This window comes from Achroia grisella, unplaced genomic scaffold (assembly GCF_030625045.1).
Source record: "Achroia grisella isolate CSIRO2021 unplaced genomic scaffold, CSIRO_AGI_Agris_v1 utg402, whole genome shotgun sequence".
Classification (NCBI taxonomy): Eukaryota; Metazoa; Arthropoda; class Insecta; order Lepidoptera; family Pyralidae; genus Achroia; species Achroia grisella.
In genome coordinates, this window is record NW_026712841.1 from 8656914 (window position 1) to 8677366 (window position 20453).

Below are 20453 nucleotides of genomic sequence, written 5' to 3' on the forward strand. Positions count from 1 at the left end.
TCTATTTTCTAAAAAAAATTAAATAGCAGCCCTATTTAACTTTTTTTGACTATTTTATTTTTTATTTTGACTATATATACCTATGTATACATTTCAATTCCAAGTCAATTCGTGCGATATCATTAGTGTAAAAGAAAATCTAGCATATTCAATTGAATACGATACGATCGTGCAGCACGAATGCAATTCCAATCATTGCAACTGTCAACATTTCACACTTAGCCTCAGCTATAGTGAGAAGCCTCACCTGTTCCCCATTCGTTGCACTTACCCCAGTTGTTTGTCTTTATATCTGAACGACTCCACCGTCTCGTCCATTTGTACCACTTTTATTTATTGCACGAATTACAGAACAAGAAATAATTACCGTTTCATTATTTAATTTATAATTTAATAATTATTTATTGTAATCTTTTGTTTTGTTACATATTTAAGTTGTGCATAACAGTGTAAATACATTTAAAGATATATGTATAATTGTGCCACCTGAACTAGTATTATACTGTATCTCAGGTGTCAGATGATATTGCACAAATTACAGACCAAAAAACCATATCATTACCGTTTCATTATTTAATTTACAACCTTATATATATTTTAATAAAATTTATATTTCAATTATTAAATATAATATATTATTTTCAAATAAAGAATTACAGATAAATGGAATTACATATTGTGTTTATTTCATTTGTAATTCCATTTGACTTTCTTTATTTAAAAATCGGAAATAATATTTTTGTTCTTAATTTTTTTATTGTGATACTTCACACATTTAAATTTCATCTTTATTTTCAGACACAATAAAAGTGTATTTCATATGTTTGCAATAATTTATTTGTGTAATTTACTATTTAAAAAAGTTGTACAATCGTGAAAATGTCAAGAAAAAGTGTTCTCGGTACTTCGCAAGAAGAATTTTACGGTTTGATGTTTTATTTATTTATATATTTTTATTGAACAGTAGTAAACATATTCTACTTTATGTGATGATTCGTTGATGAGTATTTCTTTCAAAATATTACTAATTTTTATTTAAAATATATACAGTTTATGTAATTAAAACAGACTTCATAAGTAAATTTCTGCCTATATATGCTTAAACTAAAATGTAATAAACTCCTTTCTTTGTAGTAATTCGTTAACATTTTTAATTGTAAATTTTTTTACGGTATGAAACTAATCATCGTTTATCTTCATTATAATTACATAATATAAAATAAAGTCGCCGTCGCTGTCTGTCCGTCGCTATGTATGCTTAAATCTTTATAACTGCGCAACAGATTTTGAAGCGTTTTTTTAAATAGATAGAGTGATTCTAGAGGAAGGTTATATATATAATACATGTACACCCGGGCGAAGCCGGGGCGAGTAGCTTGTTAACTATATGAACAATTTCTTTGATTATATTTAATCTTGATTGATTCGCGTGGTCACTTATGCTTATGAAATTCATCATCATTTATATTTGACAATATTAAACTTTTTTGATTATATTTAATCTTGATTAAATCGCCTGGTCAGGTAGCAGTTAATATGAACAGAATTGCGATACACAAATTTTATTCAGTACCAAAATATCAAAGTAAAATATGAAGATACACTTCTTACATACACCAGTGGAGTGCCATTGAAAGCAAATTGGTGTCTATTGTGGCCCCAACAATGGATTTAGCTGAAAACGACAGGCTTTAGAGCTTTGCATACATGCAGCGAGGGTTTGTTAGCGCAGAATGAGGGATGTTGAGACGTTTGTTGGAATCCCTTATAGATTTAGGACGGTCTAACGTTATATTGCGAATGATTGCCCTTGGAACCATCACTATATATCTATCATCTATTTATATGTAACTAATAATTGATTACCTCTATGGTGTAGTGGTTTAGGAAATTTTAATTCCGATGGTCGAAGGTTCGATTCCTTGCACGATACAAATATTTGTATTTATTAATATGATTGTTTGAATTGGTCTGTCTGTTTATAAGTTATGTACCCGTTTACAAAAAAAATGTATTTAGGTATATCTATCAATAGTGTAGTAGTCACAACACAAGCTCTATTTTGCTATAGTGACCAAATACTATGTTAATTGTCCATGGTTATTATTGTATTATAATTATACTAGTGGTCGCTTAATGGTCAAAATTCGACCACAATTAATTTAAATTATATTAATAATTATAATTACAGTTATATATAACACTAGCTGTACTCGCGATTTCGTCCGCGTGGAGTTTAACTTTATTTTTCTAAAATAAAAGTAGCCTAAGTTACTCCTTATTACATCAGCTACCTGCCAAAAACGTTCCATCAAAATAGGTCCAGCTATTTTAGAGATTAGCCGGAAAAAACAGACAGACAGACAAAAATTCTAAAAAATGTTATTTTGGTGTATGTACCGTACTTATATTCATATGCATGTACTAAAAATGGTTATTTAAATACTACAAACAGACACTCCAATTTTATTTATTTATATGTATAGATTGTTAAGGTTCTATTTTTAAAGACTTGCTTCATATATATTACTTTGACAACAGCTCGAAAACAAACTTCGAATCTCTGATTTGCTGTTTGAACTATGTACAGGTGTTTTTTTTAATCGAGTATTTTTTTAGTCTATACAAATATACAATATAACAAATATTTAATAATAATAATCTCAGGACAATTCACACAGCGCCATCTAGACCCAAGTTTAGCTAGCTAAAGCTCGTGTTATGCTCACTAGATAACTGATACAAATACATATACATAGATATATATTTTTTTCGTAATTACATACATATTTTACATAGAAAACACTCAGACCGGTACAAACAATCATACTCATGAATACAAATGTTTGTACCGTACAAGGAATCGAACCCACAACCATTGGGTAGTAAAGCGATATGCTATACCACTAGACCACCGACTCCGTCTTTTCCCTCTTATAATGTTAGTATAGATATTAAATCAATTGACTGTTATCTATACATATAAATAAAATTGGAGTGTCTGTTTGTAATATTGAAATAACCGTTTTTTACTAAATACGATACATACACCAAAATATTTTTTTTTATATTTTTTGTCTGTCTGTCTGTTTGTTCCGGCTAATCTCTGAAATGACTGGACCGATTTTGACGGGACTTTTATTGGCAGGTAGCTGATGTAATAAGGAATAACTTAGACTACTTTTATTTTAGAAAAATTCTTTTATATTAAAAAAATAAAGCTAAATTCCACACGGACGAAGTTGCGAGCACAGCTACCAAATAAAAGCAGTTACAAGTAGACCTTGCTGTTATGTAGTTACAAGCATTACGTCTTTGTGGTCAACGACTGACATTTTGCTTGTATATGGTATACATATGTATATTTAACATGCCTGGGGCGATTTTACTGCCGTCTACATTTGGTTATTTATCAATTTCCTTTACCAAACAGTTAGTCAGAAATCATTCTCGAAGTACTTTGATGTCGACCAAATTCGAAATCACGATCTTTGGAGTTTAATCGACGAGTAGATAACAAACTACACTATCCAGACTTACTAAATATAAACCATATTATTTTATAATAAATTGTTCAAGCCATTAGGAAACTTCAATTGCATTAAAAACTACTCGAGAGATGTATATAAAATTTTAGGTGTACTATACACGTGTGAAGCACCACTTTTTAAATAAAAAATGTATCTTCGTAATCAGTTGACACAAAAAAAAACAAATCACATATATATAAACAATGATAATTGAGGAATTATCCCTTTTTGAAGACTTTGATAAACAAATGATGGGATTAAGAATTAGAACTTACAACTGCCTTGAAAGAAGAAAAGATAGAAGTTATAGTAATAATATTAAGTATAATTGTTTCAGAAAGAGTACTGTACGCCAGGAGTAAGCTGCTGGTTGGTGCTAAACCAGCTGTGGTAGGTGGTAAAGCAATAACAGAAGAGGAAGCCACCGTGAGTGTAGACTAGACTAACTTAATAATAATCCTGAACAATTCACATATATCATCATCATCATCATCATCTCAACCTGGAAGACGTCCACTGCTGGACAAAGGCCTCCCCTAAAGATCTCCTCAAAAGCTCCAAGAAAGCGCTTCTCGCATCTATCGCCTTCCAGCGATCTTGATTCGATCTTCGGTCAACCTTGTTGGAGGCCTTCCCACGCTGCGCCTTCCAGTCCGTGGTCACCACTCGAGGACTTTCACATATATAGATAGATAGATAGATATAAACTAATCAGAACTTGTATTACGGATACTAGAGAACGAACAGAAATACTTTTTTATATATAAATACACATTACAGAACACCCAGGTAACAAAATTAAATACTATATATGTATTTTTTTTGTCTAAATGTGCACAACACTTGCAAGTATTCGTGTTCTTCAGTGTAATTGTTTGTCAATACAAAGTATAGTATTTAATTTTGTTGCTAAACATTGAAACTGATAAAAAGTAATATAAACAATAGCTCCCAACAACGGTTCGTGCCTAGTCGATACATTTATCTATATAAATAAATAAAATTAATTTGTCTGTTTGCAATTTCAAATTAATAGATTATAAATACATCAATTATTCATTAACAAAAAATCTGTTTATTTGTTCTTTCCAATCTCTGAAACAGCTGGACCGATTATGACTGAATTTAGTCAGAGTTAGCTAATATTAAAAAGAGTAATTTAGGCTATTTTAATTATAGAAATTTTATTCATTTTATTACAAAAATAGGGTTTATTTCCATGCGAACGAAGTCGCGGCTAACAGCATGTTTATAAATTGTATGTATATTTATATAGGTGTCTATGTGTAACATTAAATGAAAATCAAGTGCATGAACAACTATTGCCATGCACGCTCGTCATTCAAGTAATCGTTTAGTGAGTAATAGGCTTTGCTCAGTAAATATGATTTAACAGATATTTTGAATTTATTTAAGGGTAATTCCAGTATATCCTTTGGTAGTTTATTGTAAATTTTTATACCTATTCCCATAAAAAATCTATTGACCTTTTCTAAACAATACTTGGGACAGCAAGATTGTCTTTAAATCTAGTATTAATAATATGAATATTGCTGTTTTTGAAATAATATAAATACATAACATAAGAAAATATATTACTTTAATTCTAAACTGAAGTAGCTGACCCAACTGTACGGCAGAAAAAGTGATAAGAAAATAATACATAGGCGGCATATAAATAATAATTCTATATTAAATTTGAATTTATTTTCTCCCTAGGAACTTCGAGTTGTAACCTTCGGTTCAGCGTCATGTCCACCTCGAGGGGAGTGGGTTCGGACCCCGCTGATTATGAGACCCCCGGACCAAACGCTCGGGTATGGACTATCGGCACCACGGAATGCCGCTAGATCTCTATTGTCCGGACTCCAAGCTCATATCATTAAGTGGTTGCTGTTCGATTCCCGGCCACAGACAAAGGATAATAAGTCTGCTTTGCCTCCCGACACGTAAGTATATTATAAATTATACATATATTATATTATTTACATTACAAAAAAAAAATACTTTTTTTAATTTAATAGTAAATCTAATAGATATGTAAAATTCACGTGTCACAGGTTCCGTGTTTATACTCCCCCGAAACGGCTTGACTGATTTTGATGAAATTTTATATGTATATTCAGTAGGTCTGAGAATAGGTTTCTAACATTTTTTTTAAGTGTTAAAAGTTAAAAAGTCTTACTGCTTGGCCCTCACCATATTTCACAATATTAAGGATTTAATTAATTAATATTTAAGCAATTCATGCTTAAAAGATTTATTTTTCTCTTATATGAAAAAAAAAACTATTTACTGAATACCAATCATAACTCTATAGTTCTCACGTGTTTTGGCATAAATCTGTACCACAGTATCGGCCAATACTTTATTTGATATATACCAGTTTATCCACGTTTTATGGTGTTTTGCTTGTGACTAAAACACTAGTTTGATTCTAATAAAAACGGCTATAAAAAAAGAAATATTTTGAGCCGTTATTATAATAGAATAGATTTCTAATATAGATAATATTATTTGTAAACAACATTTATAGTTTGTACAATAAGTTGCAAAATATATTATTTACTTAGTGGAACATAAAATGCGGATGCTAAAATAATATATGTCAATGTCAAATACATATAAGTCTTTAGTTAAACGATCGCAGAGAGTAGAGATTATTGTTAAAGAATCTGTATAATATGTATCGTAAATATTTTTTAAATTATGAATATGCATGTTCACAAAATTTATATAGAACTTAGACAAGGTAGGTATGGCTCTTTTACAAATTGAAACCTGAAATGAAACGCTTTATGGTCTAATTTTGAATATCAGGAGTACAGTACAGAGTAGAGATTACAATTAAAGAATCTGTATAATATGTATCGTAAATATTTTTTAAATTATGAATATGTATGTTCACAAAATTTATATAGAACTTAGATAAGGTAGGTATGGCTCTTACAAATTGAAACCTAAAACGTAACCTCATATGGTCTAATTTTGAACAAAGAGCGAACAGCTAATAGTAAAAGATCACTTGGATTTAAATATGGAACACACGAAATTTTCAATTCAGCTAATAACATTATTATTTTTTTAAATTAATAAAAAAAGAAACTCATTCAAAGATTTCCAAACATTCTCGAATTCCAAACAGCTATAAAGTGCCGATAATAATTTCTAACCTGTCCAGTGCCAGTATTAAATCTGCACTATGCACCGTTTCAACAATATTTTACATAAAATGGATCATTTCAAGTGGTTGGTGCTTATTTAAGTTATTGTACTAACCCATAATTTATAGTGGCTGTAAGAATATTTCCGAGTTTTATACGTCGTGATGTATATTCGTATTTATTTACATAATTAAATTATATAAACGTATGTTAGCACGATTTCTATGTTGATTGTCGCATGCCTCTTACTTGTTACACTGTAATTATTTATATAAAAAAAAAACATCTATAAAAAAGAGCAACACACAAGTTTCTTGCTCATTCTTCTTGTGATGAATCTGCATTCCGAATGAGTGGTAGAATCAAAATATGACTATTCAAAAGTGCTTGTAATGAGTTTATTTGAATAAAGATTATTTCTATTTCTATTTCTATTTCAATGAAGTATTCTGAAGCATTGGTATATAAGTAGTAGAAAACTCGTAATATTCGTTGTGACCTACTGGACTTGAATATAGCTTCAGTATACGACTTGTAATTGACACTAAAGTCTTTTTTAATATATTTATAAAATATATAATCTTCATTCATAGTTTGAGAGCCGTGCTCTTGTCGGTGGAGATCTTGCCATTTTCCATGATTTTCATAATATTCAGTTATTTGATTTATACGACATGACTCCAAATTTTTCCCCGTTTTACTTTCTTACTTTTTCTTCTATTTTTCCGTACCGTTCGTCTTATCAAGTGCTCCAATATTTTTCCTCACCTATTTTCAATGATGTTTATAATAAATATTTTTCCTTTCTTCTTTAACTTCTTTCTTCTCCACCTTCTTCACTTCTCTTCACTTCATATCATTCAGTCTTCACTATATTTCAAAAGCTTCCTGTTTGTCCCTTGCCTTTTGAGTCAGAGTCTACGTTTCACAAGCTACAAATCTTCTATATTATACATATAATTCTCATATTTCTTTGCAGCTATCTACGACCTTCCGAAGAACGCCAAGAGGAAGCGCTATGGCGTGCCTGTAGCGAGGTCATATGGCGCTGCGCAGGTGGCTTCAATATCCAATCTGGAATTGAACCCAAAGCTATTGTAGGCTTACCAAGTGATAACAATTATGTACAGCATAGCTCGCATTATTATCAAGATGGTATCACTGAGAAGGTATTGTAGAGTTTTTACATAATATTAAAAATTTATTATATTTGTATTGTTTCTAGTTATCAAATCAGTGTTTGCAGGAAGAAAAATGTTCGAAAATTACAGAAAAAGTACAAAACTCTTAATATTAAAAATATTGTCTTCTTATTGATATTCCAGGTTTGGCCCCATTGTTTTTTTAGTATAGCCATGAGAAGCCGAAGCAACAACAGTTATTTGTTAATAATACCCATCTATTACAAATATTACTATAAAGTTTATACTCAGATGTGTGTATTATTACAGCTACGAATAATTCTGTTTCAAGCTGCACTTGTTCGATTTCAAGAAATTAGAGGATCTTCAGATTTTTATAAAGCGCTACCTATATTTGGTGAGTAACATTAATGAAGATTCGGATTCTGGGACTTATTAAAAAAAAATTCAATGATATACACAATGTCATATAGCCAAAACTTACCAATTTGTTATAAATGTTGATTTTACCCAGACTAAAAAGTTGTCTGCATGGGTACCACAGTTTCACCTACTTTAGCCGCCAAGTAACTTGCTTTCTAAGCTATTTCGGTTCCAGGATGCTGATTTTATAGAAATTACAGAATAAGGGCCATAAGTGGTATCGCGGCTGGTCACGTAGTAAGTGTAGTGCTGTTCATCTATATAGACCGCAATGACCACTTACTATCAGGCAGGCTATCAACCTGTTTTACAATCCAATTACATAAAAAATTGTTTAAAAAGAATTTCTTTACAGTATATTTATTATCTATTTAATTATAGAAGCAATAAGCAAGTTATACTTTAAATTTAATGGTATATTTAGATTAGAAAATAGAAAAATTTAATATCTGAACTACTATTAATAGAGTTTCTGAACACGATAGATATATCTATATCTATCATGTTAACATTATGTGATAATGATGTACTAGCAAAAAAAAAATTTCCAAGTATATCACATAATGCTTCGCTTATTTATATGTATAGTAAGCGGATCATAATGTGATGTATACGAATATTATGGGTGTTCCAGGAGTACTATGTTACCTCTTTTTGCTATATTTATCAAATGTTCATGTAAAAATCGAATACACCCAGCAAAATGCATGTCAACAATGTGAAACTTCGACAGTTGACAATGGTTCTGACTACCCAACTGATATTATAGTTATGAAGGTTTATATATTATTTTATGTACAGTTTCAAACTGAAGATGGCTCTGGCGCGTTGCTTTTGTTGTATGCTGTTGTACTGTCAAGAGGGTGTGAGAAGTAAGTTATTGGCTCTTTAACTACCATAAATAACCTTTTATCACCTTTTACTATCGCAACGCTCGCGCTCTACAGGGAATCCAGCATGTGGGGCTGGAACCTAAAAAATAAACATGCTCTTTACTTCTAAACAAATGTATAATAGGATCGCAATTACCACAAATATGTCACAAATATGTACACACGTAATAGCTATGTAATTTTTTTTTATTCGAACTATTCTAAAGCTGTTTGCTACAGCTGACCTTTACAGCTTCAATGGACGATAGGAGACGAGTGCAAATGGCACTTCAAACCCGCGGAAGTACTTATGGAGCGGCTAAAGGCCAACTCCTGCCTGAGGGATAGGACTTTAGTCTGAAGGTATCGCAGGGTTTTCAAACCTCGGCTAAAGCCGTCGTAACTTCGATCTCAGTTTGAATTGCAAGCGAGATCGATGAGAGGGGCTGGCGATGTAATTAATAAACTGCTTATACGTAACTCAAAAACGAAAATATACCATGTTGTAACTGAACAACGCTCTCTAGTGATAAAAATAAAACATAGAATTTATAAAAGATAGGTAGATAAATCTATTATTTACGTCAAGGTTAAAAAAACATATAAAGGAAGAGAGAACGTATAAAAGAAGGTTGAATTTTATACGTATATTATTTGAATAACCGAACAAAATAATTACGGTATTTCACGTCTGACATATTTATTAATTTACAAGTATTAGTTTTGCTAAAACAAATATTTACTCATTTGTCTGAGCAGACTCCTAATGAATTATTCTATGAGCTATAAATATGTTTGTATGAAACAAAACAGCCCCTGGACTATTAAGTGTTCAAATAAATGTTACTATATATTTTAGTGTTACCATTTATTTATTTATTGAGCCCTTAGGCATGCACGCTCCACTAAAACTAAAAATTTGAAACGTTTGTCTCATTCACTACTAAACAGTTCAATGGGTCGTAATATAGATAAATTTATCATGAGGAGCGATACAGCCAATCTTTTGTATGGCGATATCAGTTGTACTGTTCATGTATATAGACAATTACCACTTACAAATGACAACGCCCTCGCTGGTCTAGCGGTTTAGCTCACCACCTTATTTCTGATGGGCAACATGAGTATGATAATTTATATTAGCCTGGGTATTTTCTATATATAGTGTAGCATATGTGAGAAAGAGAAAGATGCATAGTGTTGTCTCTGGTGTACACTGCTGGCGTCATGTAGCCATTAACTTGTTAACGCCGAAAACAGTGGTATTTGTCTATGAGCCGTTAATTAGAAAGACAAACAGTACATATATTTTGTCTGTATTTACAAAGAAATAAACTTAATATATTAAAGTTTTTCTATCATTTGTTCAGTACATAAAATAAACTATGCTTATCTTGAGACTATATATGGTACGGAGTAAAGTGTTAAAGTTCAAAAAAAAAAGTTAACCACTACAACTTATTCTTTTTATATATAAAATAATTAAATTCCGTATCTGGCTTTATATTTCAACCTTTACAGTATCAAAAAAGATCTTGACGGGAAGCTACCGTATCTAGTATCAGCACACGTGGAAGGTTCATTGAACATCGTGACACTGCTTCTAACAGGACGAGCTACTCCGTACCTTCACAATGGAGTACTATACGTTGGAGATGAGGATCATTATGTAAGCGTTAAATCTGAAATATACTGACCACTATTTTACAAAGAAAGACTGTAAAAGGTCTGCATGGGTACCTCAGTCTCCCTATTTCAGTCGCAAAGCAGGTTGTTTTGTAAGGTATGTTTCAGTTGTAGGGTGCAGATTAGACAGTGAAATTACAGGGTAAGAAGCCTGACATCTTAGTTCTCAGGAAATGTAAGAGTAGTGTCAAGGGTGTCATATGTGATGTTCATGTATATTATATGTAGCTTTATACAGCTTGCTTATCTATTCATCTTTGTGGTACATAAAGTCCTCAATTTATTTTAATGGTTTTTTCCTTACGTCGTGTACGTGTGTTTAAAATTGGTTAATAAAGAATTTATCTATCTACCTAGTAATCTATCAATCAATCTATCTATCTATCTATAGAAATAGTTAGATTGATAGATATATTATCTATGTATTTATACAGATAAAAAGTGAAATATAATTTTGTTCAGGCGCTGCCACAATTCGGTATTCTATCCCGCAGTCCGGTCGGTTTATTGGTGTGGTATGGAGGCGATGATAACGCGAAGGACAATATCAACAGACAGTACCCTGGGTCTAGGTTGAAGACACCTGCAATGCCAATATGGGTATGTTAATTAGATTTTTTCATAGAATATCGTTGTAGAGTATTTATATGGACGGCTTTGGTGTTCTAGGGGATTAGCACACTTTATCCCCTAGGATTAGCACACTTTCCTTCCGATGGTCGCGAGTTCAATTCCTCGCACAGTTCAAACTTTTGTATTCGAATATGATTGTTTGTATTGGTCTGGGTGTTCAAAAAAATTGTTATATGTATTTACAAAAAAATATTGGTAAGTCGGAGGACTTTGTGTGTATTAGCGGTTTATCATACTTTGCTTCCAAGGGTCGCGCGTTTGGTTCCTCGCTCTCTGCAAACATTTACATACAAGAGTATGATTGTTTATATTGGTCTGTATGTTTTCTATATATTTTATGTAAAATTACAAAAAGCAATCTAAATATTTATTTCAATAGTCTAGAACTCATATTAAGCGTGCGATAGGATTGACCGTTCTTATGATGAATTCCGAATGATCAATAGGATAAAAAAAATATGTCTATTCAAAATTTGTATTTCTATTATCATTAAATTAATTTCCAGGTGACCAGTTGTTCAGGACATTATGGCGTACTGTTCAATACTAATCGCGAGTTGCTGAGGAATTACCACGCTGAACGGAGGTATATGTTTTTATTTTATTTTCAGTCTTGTTGTTATTGTAACAAGACTCAGAAAATATTAAACATTTTTTTGGTATTTTTTGATTATGTACATAAGTATCGTACACACTTTCATTCAGTGAAAATCTAGTAAATTAAATGACAATTATGACACATATGACATTACTTGAATGAGTAGCGTGCATGGCAATAGTTATTCATGCATTATACATTGTAAACTGGCTTTAAAAAAAAAAGTAATTCAATAAGTTTCTTGCTAGTTCTTCTCAATTGGATCTATATATCGAACTGGACGGTAGGGAAAAAAATATAATGTAAAAACTTGACGTTCATAAGCGGCTAAAATGTCCTACATGAATAAATGATTTTTGTATTTGAATTTGACACTTCAATTTTATTTATTTCTATACATTACTAGCTGTCCCGGCAAACGTTGTTTTGCCTTAAAATAAAAAAATAAATTTAGGGGAATGAAAAATAGATGTTGGCCGATTCTCAGACCTACTCAATACGCTCACAAAATTTCATGAGAATCGGTCAAGCCGTTTCGGAGGAGTATAGAAACAAAAACTGTGACACGAGAATTTTATATATAAGATTATTCGTAAGCTCGATCTATACCACTCGTTACTTAAGGGTCGACAACGCGGACATGACACCCCTGGTGTTTCAGGCGACCATGCTACAACTACTATTATTAGCATAACTGTTTACCATTAGTTGAACCATATGCTTGTTGGGTACCATCATCATAAAGAAAAAGTCAAGAGTTACCTTTACCACGAAGTCGAAAACTGACAATGCTCCTGACTTCCCCATCTAACATAACAGTCTTGCTAGTGGGTTATAATTTTTTTTACAGATTTGACATCCATTATTACACATGCGGTGGATGTCACGTGCTTCTAAACGTTGATACACGTGCTCATGATGACTCGTCGAGCGTATTGAGGAATGATGATATAAGTGCTACACCACTTGAGAAACTTATACATACTAAGTAAGTGATTTGTCTATTTGTATTCATGATTTTTTTCGAAGTATTCTAATATTGTTGGCAGCATCTGACCTTTGCAGCTAACGATAGGGTTACGAGTACGGTTGGCACTCCAAACCTCCTCCAAACTCCTGCTTGACGGATACGACTTTAGTGCGCACCTCTAAGGGTTCGAACCTCGACTCAGGATATCGTAATTTGAATCCCCGTTTGATTAGTAAGGGCGATCAATCGATCGGGATCGTATAAATGAGTATAATGAGCAATACAATTATTTTGTCGAATTAGGTAGTTTTCCCAAAGTTCATTTCATGTTATAATATTAAATTATATACATAGTATCATATTTGACTTTGTAAGAGGCATTTAACAGAACTCTGATATAGCTTAGAAACTACAGTTGTCAGTTCGACCGCCAACCTGCACCAAACTCGTATCGCAATGTTGGTATCGATTTCCGGTCCCCTCCGATCGATCTCCCATCCAATTTAAACGGGGATCGAAATGGCCTGAGTCAAAGTTCAAACCCCTAGCGGCGCCCTCAGACTAAAGTCATATCCGTCAGGCGGGAGTTGGCCTTAAGTCGCTCCATAAGTCCTTCCACGGGTTTGAAGTGCTATCTACACACACCCCGTATCATCCGGTGAAGCTGTAAAGGCCAGCTGCGGTGAACAGTATTAGAGGTGTTCGAAAAGAAAAAGATTACATCAGTTAGCCCATTGTGGAGAATTCATGAAGAAATGACAACGATGGAGCCACAAATCTTCGAAATCACCTATTGTTTATCATCTGAAAACAAGTTCGACATTATATACATATTATATCGCACGCTTATTATAATACTGGCTTAAATAAAAAATTACAAATGTTGGAAAGTCCACTTTGTAACTGCGATATTAAAGTCTAATTTCAAAAATTTCAAATTACTGAATTACCCCAGTATTGTAATAGATATACGATATAATCTGTGGTAACAAAACTCATTCGATATTAAATCCTGTCCCCCATAACAGGAACTATAATTGACTTATAAAGTTTTAAGCAGGAAATCGCAGCTTGTCGAGTTCTTAATATTATTTTTGCAGATGGCAAGATGCGAAAATCACTTGGACGGGGAATGCTCCATATGTCGGAGAACCGGCGAAGTAAAATATTATCATATTTTGATTAGATCCCGCCTTATCTGCGCTATGTCTGTATTTGTTGGCAATTATGTTGTAAGGATATTACGTTGTTTGTTTTATATTAGAGGTTATTTGGATATTTTTACTAGCTGACCCGGCACACGTTGTTTTGTCATATAAATTAAATTCGCTATTAAAAAATTGGGGTTGGTGATAGAAGAGTGGAAATCTAGGGTTGTAAGTATTTTTAAATGCCTCATTATAAAAAAAATTGATGAAAAAATTAAAAAAAAAATTTTTGGTGTAAGCCACCCTTAACACTTAGGGGTATAAAAATTATTCATCAAAATCGGTCACGCCGTTTTGGAGGAGCATAAACACGAAACCTGTGACATGAGAATTTTATATATTAGATTTACTAGTGATCGTCTAGTGGTCGGAATGTGACATAATTAATTTAAATTAGAAGTTTGAACATTATAAAGGTTCTATTGTCAAAAAGAAGAAGAACAAATTTAAAAGAATTAAAATAAAACTAAGCACAAAAGCCGGTATTATCGCTAATGCAAACTCTTCCAGACAATACTTTGGTATGAGATAATAAAAAAAAAAAAAATTGACGACGCATGAGAAGAAGTAACTTGTTCACGGTTATCTCATTTAATATATATTGTTCTTTATCAAAAGTTATTTCGACGGCCTCTTTGATCTAGCGGTTAAGCACGGCGCTTTACTTCCGATGGTCGCAAGTTCGATTCCACTTATGGTATTTGTATTCATGAGTATGATTGTTTGTAGGGGTCTGTTTTCTCTATGTACATTATGAATACATATACAAATAAATATATCTATGTACTTATATCAGTTGTCCGTTTTCTGTCAGTTGTCCCTTACCCATAACACAAGCTCTACTTAGCTTGGGATTAGATGGAGCTGTGTGAATTATCCTGAGATATTACTATTATCGTATTTAAATGTTAGGTTCTAATACTTAAAACTTTGATGTTTAATACAAATCTTATTAATTTTACAAACGCCAAAGTTTGCGAGTATGGATGGATGTTAGTTAGTCTTTCACGCAAAAACTACTGAATGGATTTTGATGAAACTTTACAGTAATATAGCTTACACATCAGAATAACATGTAGGCCATAAATTTCATGCGAGTGAAACCACGAATAAATCTAGTTATTTATATTGCTAACCGAGTCTTATCACGAATAATTTTACGACTCGGTAGGTGGTCAGTACCTCGCGTCGTCCATGGCTAGTGAAACCGAGTTGAAACATCTTGAGAAGTAAACATCATTATTTGCCATAAATTATTCGTGTTAACACCCAGTTAATAATTATACATAATTATAAATATTTGTATGAATTTTTTTTTTTTTTATTCTTTATTGCACTATAAAGAGTGTACAAGAGGCGAGCTTAATGCCATATGGCATTCTCTACCAGCTAACCTTTGGGTAGAACTAGAAAGCGTTGTAGGGCAGTAATGGCAAAAATTTGTGATATTAATACTGTACTAAATAATTAGGCAAACAAAATCTATGTACATATATAATTTATGTTATATAAATATGATATATACTTTAAACATACACATATATATATATATATTGAAATATATAAATTATACAGAATAAATACATAAATACGCTAAATATAGTTGAAAGTACCTACTTAACTCAACGCCAAACAGTTAAAGCTCATTTTGACGACTCAACAGGTAATTAAATAGTTTCGTTTTAAAAATGGTCTGTTAAATGAATTTGTTACCGAGGTAAACTTAATATAGTATCATCTATGTGGGAACCTCAATCTCACATAATTCAGTCGCTCAGCAGCTTGCTTTGTAAGCTATTTCGGTGGAAAGGTAAGATATGGGACTGAAATTACAGGGTTGCCAATTCTCTGAAATAGCAATGAATGAGAGAACTATAGCGAACTATATAATAACTAACTAACGAAACTATATATAAATGACTATATTGAAAAGAATTTATACTGATTTTGAGATCACATTATATCACTGGACAAGTCACACAACGCCATCTAGTACTCAAACTAAGCAGAGCCTGTGTTATGGGTACTAGACAACTGATATATATACTAAAAATTTATGTTCACTTGTCTTACCAAATTTATTAGTTACCTATTAGATATAAATTAATGTAGCAAATAGAAAACGTTGCCCATTTTCATATAAATATAAAACTGTCTTAAATATAAAATTGCTGTTTTTATCATAAGAACTATTTTAGAAACGTGCATTAAGTATATGTATATCTTCATAGTTATATATATTTATAAATATGTTTATGTTCATTATAATAAATTATAATTTATTATATATTATGATAAAGTGCGCCACCAGCCTTTCATATCTTTTCTTATTTTTACTTTCTCTACACAATGGTTATCTGGAAGATATTGCTTAGATATAAGATCGCCTTTTGTTTTAGTTTATGTAAATTTATTATATTAATTACTAAGCTACTATTAATTACTAAGTGACACGTATTATACATATAAACCTTCCTCTTGAATCACCCTATCTATTAAAAAAACCGCTTCAAAATCCGTTGCGTAGTTATAAAGATTTAAACATACATAGGGACGGACAGACAGCGACAGCGACTTTGTTTTATAGTAGGTAATGATTTTCTTTATCTAGTGTAGTAAGGAATATATTTAAATAAATATTTTATTCATTTGATAAAATGTTACTTATCACTGTAATATTAGATATGTTTAGAGGAGATTATAGTTTTAATAAAGAAGGGGGTATATATTGACATGCATGTATCTTTAAATAATTTTCTCTTAAAAATAAGCAGAATATGATGTATTTTGTATACGTATAATTAGTTATTGTTTGTAGCAATAAATGTTGTTGTGATAACTATTCAATATTAGATGCTGTGTTAGAAATTGCGTAATAAATATATTTAATCAAATTATGTTGTATTATTAACACTATTATTCTTATTATAAGTGTGTTCCTAATATTATCTTCATCATCATCATCATCTCAGCCCGGAAGACGTCCACTGCTGGACATAGGCCTCCCCTAAAGATCTCCACGACGATCGGTCCTGCGCTGTTCGCCAACGCCTTCCAGCGATCTTGACCAGATTGTCGGTCCACTTTGCTGCATCTTCCGGTCCGAGGTCGCCACTCAAGAACTTTACTGCCCCAACGGCCATCTGTCCTACGAGTTATATGCCCTGCTCATTGCCACTTCAGTTTTGCAATTCTTCTTATCTTATCTGTGCTAAAAAGAAACATTTATCATCATCATCATCTTCCGATGGTCACGGTTCGATTCCTCACATGGTACAAACTAAAATGAGTAGATTGTCTATGGATATTTGTATTTTCTATGTATATTATGTATGTATTTACACAATATATATATAAATATATATCAGTTGTCTAGTACCTCAAGGTCTGCTTAGCTTATAGGAGTTGATGGCGCTATGTGAAATTATGGTATTATATTATACTAGCTGATCCGCACAACTTCATCTCGCCGAAACATAATGTCAAGTAAGTGTGGTACTTACTTGACATTATGTTTCGCCCAATTTACATTATTTATTTTTAAATTATAACCTAAGTGTTATTCTTAATTATAGGCAATATTACTGTAAAGTTTCATTAAAATCCGTTCAGTAGTTTTCGCGTGAAAGAGTAACAAACGTCCATCCGTACTCACAAACTTTCGCAATTATAATATTAGTATGATTATATTAAATACAATAAAAAAAACTTCATTTCAGCAAATGTGCTTAACAAAAAAGAGTAATCACAATCGTTCGATTCCACATGTAGCCCGCTACAATAGCTGAGTTGCGTAGATTACGCAAAAAATCCACCAGCTAAGGTGGCGGAGGGTTGCGTTTGACACGAGTATGACAAATTACGTTCATTGATAGATTTGTCAGGGCAGCCATCTATCACTGTAACGATCCAAGATTCTTATCTCGCATTAAATCTAAATTGATCCGGAAACGTTTTATCGAATATAGATTAGGTTTGGATAATGCATTGTCTTATTCCCCACCATAAAATTTTATTGCTTTAAACATTCTCATCTGATACTTCGAACTATTCTAATTGCTAAGAACTTTATGTATTACTAGCTTTTGCCCGCGGCTTCGCTCGCATTAATTTATCCCATTAGGGGTTGGATTTATCAAAATCCTATCTTAGGGGATGCCTACGTCATAGTAGATTTATGCATACAAAGTCTCAGCCCGATCGGTTTAAAATTGACAAAGTTACATACAAACTTTCATCCCCTATTTATCCCCTTGGGGGTAGAATTAATCAAAATGCTCTCTTAGCGGATGCCTACGTCATAACATCTACCTGCATGCCAAATTTCAGCCCGATCCGTCCAATGGTTTGGGCTGTGCGTTGATAGATCACTATGTCAGTCAGTCACCTTTGAGTTATATGTATTTACATATATAGAAAATATTATATTTAAAAATATATACGTTCCTTGTGATCATTGAACATTACAAAATAAAATACTGTAAATTTAGATTTCCACATGAATAGAATAAAATAAGTTACTTTACCTATTTTATTGATGCCCTATCTTGGAACAATACAATTATAATTCATTATATATATTTAGGTTTCCTGTACTGCCTAATACTAATGCTGTTGACCCCAACTGGCCTGTACAACTTCACGAAGTTCCACAAGTACAAATAGCACAGACTCGCGGAAGGACTTATGGAGCGGCTGAAGGCCAACTCCTGGCTGACAGATACGACTTTAGTAGACTGAAGGCACCACTAGTGGTCTGAATCTCGGATCAGGCCATTGTAATTTTATTCCCCGTTTGAATTGGACAAGAAATCTCAGTACTAAGGTATTATGACTCCAAACTCCATAATTTCACTGTCGTACTTCGTCCTTTAAAGCGGACCATAGACTGCAAAACAAGACATAAGCAGAATTAGGTAATACCACAGATAATATACTATTATATAGTAATACTGAGGACTTTGAACAAAGTCTGACTCTGGTTTATAAATAGGTTATTTAAACGGAAGATGATGGTAAGTGGTAATTTTAATTTAAGATGATTTTAGACATTTCAATCTCAGAGTTGAGTAGCATCCACAGTTAGTTGTTTTATTCAGTCTATGGTTAAGTCTAGTACGACTCCTAAATATTATGTATAATGGATAAATAAATAAGTAAATAATCTCAAAAGCGACATCTACTTTCAATCTAAGTAGAACTTAAACTATGGAGACTAGACATACTTAAGTACTATTTGTAAATGCCTACAAATTTACTTAATCCATTAATTCCAATAGCGTATATGCTGTAATTTATATAATAGTATCACCACATAATCTTATTAATATAAATACTAGATTTTAAGAGAAACTGCTGTCCCCATCGTTTAGAAAAAGTTAATAGGTCACTAATACACAGCACCATATAAATCACAGTATATCATAGTCATACAAGAGAAACATAAAAGGTATAAGCCTACAAAAGAAAGGAAGTAATCTCTCCTTTCCTATTGAAAGTACAGTATAGAGTAGGGGATGTTACCGTCGTTGCCAATAAATCACAACTCTAAACCGATGCCGTTCACGAAATTTGTCCATAATACCGGCCTAACTATCCCTAATTGCTCGGACAGTTTAGACCGTTTTAATAAAATAAATGGAAATGCTTTAGAAGCGTAGCAAGGAAAATTAAATTTATTTCAATTCAGTTAAAATACTCAATCAATGCAATTCCCTCAGTTGGAAATGAATGGAGACGCAGTGTCAAAATCTTGCTTTCGGAGTTGCCAGATGTTCATATATTTCACCACAATATTAATAAGTTTATTGAGTGTTGTTTGTTGTTTTTATGTAATTACGTTGTTCGTTATGTTACATTATTAGCTCATTACATGCTTTGGATTATCTGTAAGTGTGGTGAGCACCTTATCTTAAATAAAAAACATAATAATTCAATTAATTTTAAAATAATTCTGTAATTGGAATTAGATGAAATATAATAACTTGTACCTTTCTTTCATCGCTGATAGACTTAGCAAAGTAATAGAAATAGAATAAATTGAAATAAACTTAAAATAAGGACGTTGATTAGTCATAATATTTTTTACTGCTTTTTGAGAAAACAGATTCATCACAAGAAGAACGAACAAGAAACTGCGTGCTGCTCTAGTACAAGTAGAATTAAATGCATTTCCCGAAATTAACATGTAATTGAATAATAATATATATAAATATACATATATAAAA

At 32.1% G+C, this 20453-nt stretch overlaps 1 protein-coding gene across 1 annotated transcript; it reads left to right on the plus strand.

Moving 5' to 3' along the window:
- Window positions 1–879: 879 nt before the first annotated feature.
- Window positions 880–14206, plus strand: LOC131844521 (inactive ubiquitin carboxyl-terminal hydrolase MINDY-4B). The gene is made up of 11 exons (XM_059193433.1): window positions 880–925; window positions 3868–3956; window positions 5250–5479; window positions 7674–7863; window positions 8168–8233; window positions 9061–9131; window positions 10653–10800; window positions 11280–11417; window positions 11957–12036; window positions 12899–13036; window positions 14119–14206. Exons 1-11 carry the CDS (start codon window positions 880–882, stop codon window positions 14180–14182), a joined length of 1260 nt encoding a protein of 419 aa, XP_059049416.1. The 3' UTR covers window positions 14183–14206.
- Window positions 14207–20453: the final 6247 nt, after the last annotated feature.

Bases quoted from the DNA above. Each gene is read 5' to 3' on its own strand.
- LOC131844521 (XM_059193433.1), top strand. From the start codon at position 880: ATGTCAAGAAAAAGTGTTCTCGGTACTTCGCAAGAAGAATTTTACG. The intron at 11,418-11,956 runs GTATGTTAATTA...ATTAATTTCCAG, and splicing joins CACCTGCAATGCCAATATGG to GTGACCAGTTGTTCAGGACA. The intron at 12,037-12,898 runs GTATATGTTTTT...TTTTTTTTACAG, and splicing joins AATTACCACGCTGAACGGAG to ATTTGACATCCATTATTACA.